Source organism: Camponotus vicinus, unplaced genomic scaffold (assembly GCF_025532165.1).
Source record: "Camponotus vicinus isolate PSW18456_S1 unplaced genomic scaffold, iyCamVici1.0 SCAF_2, whole genome shotgun sequence".
In the NCBI taxonomy this organism is placed as follows: Eukaryota; Metazoa; Arthropoda; class Insecta; order Hymenoptera; family Formicidae; genus Camponotus; species Camponotus vicinus.
In genome coordinates, this window is record NW_028141956.1 from 200,324 (window position 1) to 212,262 (window position 11,939).

The window sequence follows — 11,939 nt, forward strand, 5'->3', positions numbered from 1 at the left end:
TGATCACTGTACAATTCTCGAGCTTCACGCTTATCTATTTCCGACTGATGACGCATTTGTATAATTTCGATATTTCGCGCGCACATACTCATTGGCTATCGGATAGAGAATTTCTAGAGTTACAAAAATGTTTTGACCAATCGATACATCGATCAATACACCCTACAATTTGAACGAAATTTTGAAATTTTAATGCATATTCCAGAATCCAGTTATTTTAAACGCATTTCATATTGCATTCCAACATCATTGCTTTAATAATATATTGTGTAATTGGTAAAATACATTAAATATTTTTAAATATTTTCGTAGTCTTAAAACTACAAAGAAATTATAAAATCAAGATTATATTGTGATTACACGAGATTTAGTGACGTATTTTACGTATATTTTCTAAACCGTACACAATTGCTTATTTAAATAAAAATACATTTGTTAAATAATTAAAAATGGTACAAACACTCTTGTTACATTAGTTTTAATATAGATATCCTTGCGAATTGTTCTTTAAATAAAATATTGAAACACATTTTCTAAACATTGCATTTCTGCATTGCAGCATTTCATATTTTATTTTTCGTTATATACGATATATTAAAATATATAATAATTGCCAACAAGCAAATATCCTTGCTCGCGAGATTCCTTTTCACAGACTAGTGCGGACAATATACATTACATATAATAAATAAATACAACAAATAATTATATAATTGAATCTGATCTATAATTGTATTACTATGTATCAATTTTCAATATAATCTTGTTTCCTTGTGCAATGATGAAAAAATTAATAAATTTTCTAATCAACGTTTATAAATTACTCTTTCCTTTATCGCAATTGAATTATTTAAATAATAAATAAACTAATATTTTGTGTTCTTTCAGCATTTAATACATTTCAAAAATTAATGATGTACGTGATACAAAATGTGTTGGAAACAATTACTTAATACAAAGCTACAAATCTCGATGTTACAATACAATTGTAAAAATCTATATTTTAATCACATGCATTTATAAAGACTATGTAGATTTATTTTAGGAAAAGCGTACATATTTACAAATGCTTTGCATAAATGTTGCTGCACATGGAAATTACAGAATATTTTCTTTCATTACATTAAATCGACGAAACATAGCACTTTTTTTAATAAAAATTGTACTCTGCTGTAGTATATATGACAGTATTGTGTGTGAGTATGTATGTGTATGTGAGCACAATCAAATATATAAATAAATTTTAAAATTAAAAATTTAAGATTTTACAGATTTGACCTCTTAATTCATTTGATTCCAAAAGATATTATTTACATTTCTATAAAGGACATTAATGCTTGTTTTTATTTCTTTTTGTATTGCATCTTGCAGCAGTTTGCAAATATCCAATGTACATATAATTATATATTGAAACCATATATAGGTCTAAATAAAGTGATATTGACATTACAAACTGCTTTTATATATGTAACTGACCTTTAGGGATCTTATTTTCCTCGCTGCAATCATATTAAATTATGATGCCAAAAACGATACATTTTACAAATTTCTATACTTGCAAAAAGTGTAAATTTTTTTCTCTTCTTTATAGCATTATTTGCATTAGTAATATGAATTGCTATAAAATATATTAAACTTATTTGCAAGTGTGTTATATCACCAAAAAAAATATACCTTATAGCAATTAATCAAATTTTACAGCTATTTATTAATGTACAAAAAAAGAATATATTTTACTAATCTATATTATCAAATGTAAATAGTGATTGTACAAAAAAACAAATTGTTAAAAAAATTTTTATATATATTTCTATAAATTTTGCAAGAGGAAAATTCATATAGTTTCATAATTCTGCCACAATAATTTAATATGATATGAATTCATATAACATAACACAACATTTTTTAACAACAATAAAGATTCAATTAGAGGTCTCAAAAATATGATTAGAAATATAAAAATAATCCCTTGAAATATAATATAGAAATTATACAGACGCGCGCGCGTGCGATTATATAAATAAATAATTAAGAATATATTTGCCGCAATATATTTTGTTATTGTGCCGAGTGTGCCATTATTTCATATTGATATAATAAAATTATTCGCGATATATAACATTCTCGAAAGGTTCTCTAAATTCAAAATGTCTTACGATGAATAGCCCGTATACCATCTTCATCGAATTCTCTTTTACTCACCCACATCTTTTTAAAAGTGTCTAAAGAAGCCAAAATAGAACCACCAATCCAAGTACTATACAATCGTTCTTGGGGTGCAGATATCTGTTGTAACAGAAATATACATAATCTATACAACACTATAAATGCACTGAATTGTTCACTTTTTTATATTTATTTGAAATTTCTTTTTTTTTTTTCTTATTTTCTTACCCTTATTTTAATGTCTTTTGGCGACATCCTGCGAATTTCTGATAATAATCTATCACCAAAACCCTAAAATGTTAGAAAATTTTATTATATTATTACAAGAATATCTTTTTAAATATATATATATATATATATATATATATATATATATATATATATATATATATAATAAAGATATAAAATTTTTCTGCTTACGCGAAATAATGTTGATCCTCCCGAGAGTACAATATTTTGGAATAAAACTTTCCTCAAGTCCAAATCGGACTTCTGAATGGAGTATGTTAATACTTCATGAAGGCCTTCACATTCCTCACCTATCAAGTCTGGTCTAAATAACACTTCAGGAGCTCTAAATCGTGCCGGACCAATCTACATTAAAGATGATTTACAGGTGAGAATTAGTCACATTTAAAATAATATATTTCATTTTGTATAATTAAATATCTTTTTTGATTGACATTATTACCTCCAAATGACTACCATCAGGTAATACATATTGAAATTTCTCTGTTTCTATCGTTTCTTCCTTTTGTGGATTGCTAGCAAGATAGCACGCTCGTTCTTTAATTATTCTGACAATTTCAAATTCCGCCGTAGTCTTGAAATTAATACCTTCCTTGCGTAAAAGTAATCTAAGATGCCTTGTAACATCACGTCCTGCTATATCAACTCGCATTATACTGTGAGGCATAGCAAAACCTTCATAAATAGGTACAGCATGTGTAACACCATCGCCAGCATCTAAAACCACTCCTGTGGTTCTACCTGTTGCATATCTGTATTAATTAATAATAAAAAATATAACATAAATTCCCTCTTGTTATATTTATTAAAAATTTTTAAATTAACACAAAAAATATCAATACTACTAGATAACAAAAACCATAATTATTGTTAATAGTAAAAAAAAACTTTTGATTGTCAGAAACCTACTGTACATAATTACAAGATTACATAAAGTTCTATAATAAAAAAATTACTTGTAAATTATTTTTCCTGCTTATTATAAAAGATTACTTACAAACTAAGTACAGCCTGCATAGAAACAAATAAAGCTGGAACATTAAACGTTTCAAAAAATATTTCAGCTGCCTTTTCACGATTCTTTCTCGGATTTAAAGGTGCTTCTGTAAGTAAGACAGGATGCTCCTCACTAAATGTCGCCAACTGATCTTTACTATAGACATAAGACCAAATGCGTTCCATATCATTCCAATCTGTGACTATGCCGTGTTCCATTGGATATCGAAGGGATAAAAGGCCACGATGTTCCTCCGCTATTGGACCCACAAATAGATCTCCCTCTAAAGCACCAGCCATAACACGTACATGTTTTGGCCTTCCAATACTATACAAAAAAATTATGCATTAAATTTTAAATTTTAATTCTAACTGATATCATATTAATGTATAATAAAAAAAATAAAAATAAAAAAAAAAGTACAAATTAATTACAGATTATTTCTTATTTATAAAAAATTCCTTTACAGATAGCAAGTTATTTTAATAATGTTGAATGTATTTCTACTGAATTTAATTATTATTCTATAAAGCATATAATTCTCTACACAAATTGGAAATGTATTACTGTTGTAGCTTTTACTTGTAATCAATTAAAATACTCAAGTATATCGTTTTCTGCTATAAAAACATTTTGTTCTTACGATAAAACCATATATTTTATGTTATTACAACAACTTACTATCTGTCAATCAATCGAAAAGGAACACTATCATAAATATTAATTAATGTTCTCATGTTTGCCTTTGATACTTACTAATTTGGAAATCTACATTTTGGTATCTGGTCGCCCGCAAACCCCGCCTTAATCACACCAGATCCCTGAACGGAACAAAAACAGGAGCGTATATGACACTCTGGATTCTAAACTGGAGAAAGAGAGAGAATTTACGTGTATCCCGTTAATATCATCATCGATTGAACCGCTGATGATATCGATGATAATTCTCAATAGCATTTGCAACCAGAATTTAATATAATTTATATAAATACAAACAGAATTTATATAAATACAAACAATAACATAAGTAGAGGAAAATTGTATTTTCTTTTGAGCGAAAATACTTATATATTCTTATCGATGTTGGCGAGCGACATTGCTCAATGAAGTTTGACACATCGTTTCTCTTTCTCTCTCTCTCTCTCTCTCTCGATAGCATGGATGCAAGAGAAATTGAACGGCAGGCACTTACGTTATCGATAACCACCGGCTGATTGACGATTACGTCGTACGGCTCCATAATACAAAACAGAAACGTCCACGCGATTTTATTTCACTCGAAAAGTCACAATCGTAATTTTACGAGCATATACTTGTCCACTGAATGAGGTAAGGGCAAGGCGTCTGCAGACGTCTGAAGAGAGTCATCAGTGGTCCCGCGAAGTGAGAATCGTTTCGAGGAGAGCGTCGCGAGCAGGAGTACCAACTACAAAATAAAATTTAATTAGATTACATATTTAGGTTAGGTTACAGTTAATTTTTATTCGATATTAGGTTAGATATTGTTAAATTCGCCAAATTTGTATGTGTCGTACATATACAATGAGTTGTATGCGTGAAATATTTGCTTGCTGCTAAAAATTGTTTGCATTTGAAACGAGACGATTTTGTGTAAATGCTTTGAACGTTGGAAGAAAAAAGCGTAGAAAGTGCAAGCAAAATGAGCCAAAGAGCAAAGATTTACTTGAAAATTGGATCGAGTTTTAGGGCGTTTTCGAATAATTAATCAGAATTGGAGTTGACTAATCAGAATAGCCGGCCGGCAACTTGCTTTGCTCTGATTGGTCAACCGCAACCTATAGCGTAATACGAACTTGAGATAGATTACTAAACGTCACTGACCAATCACAGCTATTCTTTTGAAAAATGTGACATTACATTCTTTTCATGTGTATATCATCTCTATCAATTTCGGTATTTCGATTAATTCCGTCGGCGCGAAAATATTCGAAACATACATTTTTATTTCAAAAGCAGATTTAAGAAATGGAGGAATTAACGAAAGAATTATGAAAATAACGTGCGCAATCATGAAAATAAATATTTATTGTTTAATTATATGTACTTATTAATTCAAAAGATGCATATATTACAACGATATAAAATATAAAATGTTTTATCAGAGATAAATTAAAATAATTTAAATAGTCTAGATTTTTTAAATATTCCTTTCTCTTCACAATTAGCATTAGACAATATTATCTCTTAATTGATGTTACATCTACATAATATGATTTTTTTATATTTTACAAAGTTTTCATATAGTATTATTGAGACAGAAACTAAATTTATTCAACACAGATATCAAAATAAAAAGATTTTATCAAAAATTTATTTTTTCATGTGACATACAGAATATTCTACTTAGCTACAATGTACCATCGAAAAAATTTATATCAATTATTATATTTAAATACTATCTTATTCCTATGTACAGAGAAATATTCGCATTTTGAATATTTACATAAAAATATTTCCTCTGACTTTTTTGAGTAGTATCAAAAAAAGGAGAGAAGGAGAAAGTGAGTAGAAAGAGGAAGGGAGAGGGAAAAGGAGAGAATAATACATTAGATATACATTATTGTACATTACCTTTACAAATTATGTAATATAAATGCTCTATGCGTATCTCTGTAATTTTTTTTTTTTTTTTCAAATAAAATAGTAATATTCTCAAAATAACACAATATAAAAGATAATATACATAACAATAAAATATACATATATATTAATTATATATACTTAATTATATATAATTAAAAATAGAGAGATTTAATTATATATAATTAAAAATAGAGAGAGTGTATATATTATATATAATTGTGTATGTGTGTGCGTGCGTGCACGTACACGCGTATGTACATGCGTGTATGTGTGTTACATCAATAAATTCTATTTAATAATTTTAAGCAAACATTTCACAGCATCTTTTAAAATTCTACTTTTTGTAAAAAAGTTTCTAATAATAAGATTTAAATGAAATATATATGTGTATGTATGTACGTACACTCGCGTTAGAAAACATTTAATATATTTCTGCCATAAGTAATACAACCAAGGAAGTCCAACCAGTAAAGGGATGACTTCCTTTGCCTTTCCCATCGACATCATCATAATGTTCCCACAAATATCCGGTTTTTTTATATTGCTTAATAATATTTTGTATCAAATTCTTTCTCAACTCTTCATATATCTTTCTCGCGTTTTCTTGATATAAACCCTTCACGTTAGAATAATGATACGCGGCCCGTACCGTCAAATAATTGAGATTTATCCAAATAGAACCGCGCCAGTAAGGCGCGTCATGTTCCGTATTGAATTTCATATATAGCGGTGATGTTTTCGCGAGTGAGCGCAATCCATATTTGGTCCACAACAAATCGGGATCCCGTAGATCTTGCAGTACTTTCCCCAACTGTGGTGAGTCAGGGTCAATGATCTGTAGAATGAAAGGGAACAGCGACACATATCCAAAGGTTGTATCGACGTATTTTAAAGACGGATCCTCCAATACGACGCGTAACATTTCCAAAGATTGCGTATGAGATCGCTGTTTGTGAGGTGGTAATGCGGATTTCCGTAAAATTACTTTATCGGTATGTAAACCGTAATCGGAATACATTTGTGTATTCGATGACCAATGAAGTTTGTTCAACAAGTTGTTATCGGATAGATACTGAAAAGTTTCTTCATATTTTTTAGTAGAGTAATTTAGCGTTTCGGCGAGTCTAGCCATAACTCGAGCGGCAAACGCGATCCAGCAACGTAAGTCGACATGACGCTCGATCACATTCGGATGCGAAGCCCTAGGGTAATCATCCAGACCGGATGTAAGCGTTTTGGGATTTAATTCTCTATTAGTCGTCTCATCTCTGCCTCGCCATCTATATGTGCCAGGTAAATCGCCGATCTGCGTGACATTGAACCATGAGAACCACGCCTGCAAGCGTGGATATAATTTGTCGAGCATCTGAAAATTATGTTTCAATAATTCGTGTTCTTTATACTGGAGTATAAAGTCCAGCGTTAGGAAGAACGTGGGCGGATTAGCGTTTGTATTGATCTGAGTAACAAATTCTTCGGGCACTTTAGCCAGAGCCTCTTGGCCCAAAATCATTTCTCTTGGAATCCATCCTTCGATATTCATCAGATCAAACCAATGACTTATAATGTCCAACTCCATCTCCGTGTCCCAGATTGAGATGAGTAAACCGTGAAAACCTTCGTCCCACAGAAAACCACGAGGGAAAAAACTTCTGCTGGGTACAGCGGTATACAAAGGTGCTTTCCAATAAGGCACGGGTTCCTGGGTATACGTACTTTGCACTTGTGAAGTTCCATAGAAATAACCTATTGAACCTACGAGATTTGAGAATGCCATCTTTGCGAATGTTATTTCATCGTCTGTATATCCCTTGGATTTTAATTTGAAAACACTTTCAAATTTTGTCGAAAATAATTGCCTTTGCTTCTCAAGAGCCTCGTCGTAATTTTTTCCCGTTAGTTTGTCTATTCTATTACTGAAGCTGCCAGATTCGTAACTAACTTCAATCTCGAAAGGAGCTCTTCCCGTTACTTGAGTAACTACGAAATTTGGATCCTCTTTCTTGCCGTCGGATAATAAGAGCAACTGTTCACCAGCTAAAACTACGTGTTTCTCCATAGATCCCTTTTCGGTCGCAATGCGAAGATTTTGCAAAACAGTTTCTTTTAATACATTTAGACCAGACGCGACTGTTGCGAGAAAGGAATGTTCTTCTATGGTACCATTTATTAAATTCAGGTTTATAATGAAGGATCCTAATCCTTTCGTGTTTCCCTCTATTCCCGTTAAACGATTATAATCTCCTAGATTAGCCTTTATCCAACCTTTTGTGCTTTCTTCAATAGCGGTATAAAATAACAGCGATACTTCTTCCCCTTTATCGTATTCTTTCTCTGGCAATACTGCAATTCTTGCAGTCCAGTCACCACCATGATATCCGCCAGGTCTCTTGACAAATGTTGTTTTTATAACTACAGAATTATCTACTATTTCTTGAACACCAAACGTTCGTCCGTCATGCTCCAGCCATGCATATCTGCCATTTAAACTTTGATTAGCCATATAGGCAAAATTTTTATCCGACTAAAATTAAAGAGATTCTTACAGTACCTGTTTAATTTATCATCTTGGTCACACCAATGTCTGAATCCGTTTCCGTCGTATCGTAGAGAACGTGGAAAATACCACATTAAACCAGTCACCAAAGAATGCGGATCTCTTGTTTTTAAACCAAAATATACACCAGATCTATAAGTGCCCCAATATCTATCCGGAACGTCCAAGCCAGATACAGTAACTAGCTAATTTTCAAACAATATTCAAGTTGATGATGTAAGTTTACAATTATATTTGACTCTATCTATCCATCTATCCATCTATCCATCTATCTATCTATCTATCTATCTATCTATCTATATATATATATATATATATATATATATATATATATATATATATGTACAAAGAATGTATATTTCAACATGTCATAAACCAATATTTCTAAAACTAGAATAAGAAATAAACATTTGATCATTACATTTTATTTTTGCTACAAAAAACATATTTTTTGTTATTTCTTATATTAAGTAATTTGTTAAACTTTAATTAATACAATTGGCAACTTTTTGCAAATTTTGAAAAATTACTCAAGCCCAAGTTATTCAATTTATATGATATTTTAAATTATATGTGTATTCCATGTGTATTGTACTCATTTTCATTTAAATTTCAAAAAAATTCCACATGCTTTTCCTTGTACTAATTAAGTTTTTGATAAATTTCCATATTTACGAAAAAAATAATTAATAAAGTAAAATAATAATATATCAATAAAAAAATAAAATATAATATAACAATCAAAAGTATCTCTTATATTTTTAGAGATATTAGCCTGTAACATAATCAATTTTACACGTTATATAATCATGATTGTATTTGCAATAATTTACATACCTTTTCTACATTATATGGAGTATTTACTCTTGTTTCAAGATATCCTTTAGCTACAAACCAAACTGCAATGGCAATACATATAACACCAATTGCAGAATTCATTGATGACGGTAAATTTTTAGTTGTCTTAGCAGAACTTGCATTCACAAGTTTAGCTTTTATCTTTGTGTGTTTTTCTTGTGTTTTGCTTCTTGCCATTTTAATTATACTGGAATAAAAAGAATATTGATATATTACACTTTGCATACACATGCATACCTTTATTACAAGTCACATGTAGAGCAATATATGTACAGCAATCTAAAAAAGGATTAAAGAATATTTAGAAGCATATAACTAAAGTAATAAAAGTATAAATTAAAGTGTAATCAATACATATATACTTAAATAAACTGTAGCACAATAAAACGATTCTAAAAGTTGAGAGGAATTTTTCTATTTATTTTTAAGAATCATGTATATATACTTGTTTACAATTCCTTTTCATCTTTCAAATTTAATATCCTTGTTTGATCGACTTGTACAGCTATATTAAAAAATAGTAAAAAGTTATTATGTTAAAAATTATATGTATCTTTTACTTACGTTTTTACATACGCAAAGAATTTTCATTGATTATGTATACAACTTATTAGACACGCTGCAAATCTCTATTAATCTCGTCTCTAATTCACGTTGTCCTAATATAATCACATAATAATATTAATTTTCATATATATACATATTAATGCTTAACGCCACATGATAAGAAAATGTTACTTTATAATAGTAGATAAAAAAATTAAATAAACACACATCCCCAAAATTTACATCAAACCTAACCTAACGCATTAAATCGCAAAGCTATCTAAATAAAAGATGACATAAAAAATTTGTTCATCAAGAGTCGTAAAGAAACTTTATGTAATAAAATGAAAAAGACTAGACATAATTTTCTCTACAATGCTTAAAGTCGTTGAAATCGTACGAATCGTACTTATTTAAATACTGTACTCTTTTTCGAATATGGCACATATGTCAACTTAGGTTATCCCTCGTCGATCGCTTTTCACGTTGCTTTTAAAAATTCTACGATAATTTATAAACGGTAAATATACTTAATACACTTAATGGTATATATCACAGCCGCACAAATGTTACTAAAGTACAGATAAACTGAATATATAGGATTTTTACAATTCTTTCATGTTTCTACGACATCATGCCACCGGTACATGTATACGTATACATTGGCATTTGGTATACCTCGCGTCTCAAATCAACGACATACACTGTGTAAGCATTAATATGCATATACAAGGATATTATAGATAGATAAAAAAAATATATATATATAAGAGATAAGACATATATATATATATATATATATATATATATATATATATATATATATATATATGTGTGTGTGTGTGTGTGTGTGTGTGTGTGTGTGTGTATTTATATATTATTATTTATATATTTTATCTCATCTATCTATATATTGTGTGCGATATCCTTTACCCTTGCATATGCATATAAAAAGATAGAGTTAATAATCTGATAAGAATCAAAGACTCTCAGAATATTAAAGTTTACGCTAATAAATAAAATTTTCAAAGTTTATGCTAATGGTAAGCGGTATAAATAGTACATCTAAACATTACAAGAGCTTTTTAAATCAACAAAATATATTACTTAACAGTTTTTATATTTATTTATCCAATAGAATTGTATATATTATACAAATAAAGCGTTAACTATTACACGGTATATATATATAATCACATTAGGGAAGAGTTCGTACGTTATGCTGTTTACATGTTCATGTTCTTGTTCTATCGTTTGATTAATATTCAGCTCGTACTCTCTCTTATACTTAAATTGTCAAATGAAAAAAAGGCCGGACATAATGTAATGTAATTTCTAAAAGCATAAAAATTCGAGAGGAAAGTTCATTCCTTTCATATTCATTTGGCCAATTTCATTCATTTTGTTCATTTTTTCACAGCTAGTTCTGTACATCTTTTTTTCTTTTTTCGCTTACTTTCTACATAAATATTTGAATGCCAAACATTGTCTTATAAATAATAAATTATCTGTGATCGAAAAGATATTGTTATCGTATATGATAGCATATGCAATATATATAGGCAGATAGGCAATATATATCAATGCCTATATTGTTGTGCTTAGCTTAATTATGTGGCTGTGAAACTTTTACATATCTTAAATGAGTCATGAAAAATTTTGTTGTTAAAACAACCACGTATATACAATGTCAGCAAAAAGTGTACTTTTTAGATATATATTAAAAACCCCCAAATGTGTTTCTTTTTCAAAACACAGTTGTATGTGAATAATTATCTTGTTTGCATGTGTATGTGTGTGTGTATTTATATTTATTTAATAAGCCGTAATTACGTTGCACACACACACACAATATATACCAATGTGCTAAATTAATAATATATATCATAAGAATCGATGTTGGCATATCTCTTTGTATATTATTCCTTACATAAATACATTATTCTTATGAAAACAGGTAGG

At 29.4% G+C, this 11,939-nt stretch overlaps 2 protein-coding genes across 3 annotated transcripts; both read right to left on the reverse strand.

The window, feature by feature from the left end:
* Positions 1–212: 212 nt before the first annotated feature.
* On the reverse strand, positions 213–5,089 carry Arp1 (Actin-related protein 1). The gene is made up of 8 exons (XM_083091530.1): positions 4,948–5,089; positions 4,605–4,838; positions 4,169–4,233; positions 3,413–3,739; positions 2,858–3,167; positions 2,587–2,760; positions 2,395–2,457; positions 213–2,286 (listed from the first exon to the last, which is right to left on the reverse strand). The coding sequence occupies exons 2-8, from the start codon at positions 4,650–4,652 to the stop codon at positions 2,143–2,145; spliced, it is 1,131 nt and encodes a 376-aa protein (XP_082947656.1). The 5' UTR covers positions 4,653–4,838; positions 4,948–5,089; the 3' UTR covers positions 213–2,142.
* Positions 5,090–5,716: 627 nt separating this feature from the next.
* On the reverse strand, positions 5,717–10,664 carry Gcs1 (mannosyl-oligosaccharide glucosidase). 2 transcript variants are annotated; one of them, XM_083091060.1, is made up of 5 exons: positions 10,404–10,664; positions 9,996–10,090; positions 9,411–9,618; positions 8,568–8,758; positions 5,717–8,493 (listed from the first exon to the last, which is right to left on the reverse strand). In XM_083091060.1, exons 3-5 carry the CDS (start codon positions 9,606–9,608, stop codon positions 6,438–6,440), a joined length of 2,445 nt encoding a protein of 814 aa, XP_082947186.1. In that variant the 5' UTR covers positions 9,609–9,618; positions 9,996–10,090; positions 10,404–10,664; the 3' UTR covers positions 5,717–6,437. The 2 variants fall into 2 exon arrangements, with proteins under 2 accessions (XP_082947186.1, XP_082947187.1); XM_083091061.1 differs by having other exon boundaries at positions 10,387–10,664.
* Between the last annotated feature and the right edge of the window lie 1,275 nt (positions 10,665–11,939).

What these genes read in the sequence shown, in the direction of transcription:
- Arp1 (XM_083091530.1), bottom strand. Translation starts at nt 4,652, where the DNA reads ATGGAGCCGTACGACGTAATCGTCAATCAGCCGGTGGTTATCGATAAC. An exon ending in GAGGATCAACATTATTTCGC is followed by an intron (nt 2,458 to 2,586) that starts GTAAGCAGAAAA and finishes CTAACATTTTAG; the next exon opens with GGTTTTGGTGATAGATTATT. An exon ending in CAAAAGACATTAAAATAAGG is followed by an intron (nt 2,287 to 2,394) that starts GTAAGAAAATAA and finishes CTGTTACAACAG; the next exon opens with ATATCTGCACCCCAAGAACG.
- Gcs1 (XM_083091060.1), bottom strand. Translation starts at nt 9,608, where the DNA reads ATGGCAAGAAGCAAAACACAAGAAAAACACACAAAGATAAAAGCTAAA. An exon ending in CTCCATATAATGTAGAAAAG is followed by an intron (nt 8,759 to 9,410) that starts GTATGTAAATTA and finishes TTTGAAAATTAG; the next exon opens with CTAGTTACTGTATCTGGCTT. An exon ending in CAAGATGATAAATTAAACAG is followed by an intron (nt 8,494 to 8,567) that starts GTACTGTAAGAA and finishes TTTAAATGGCAG; the next exon opens with ATATGCATGGCTGGAGCATG.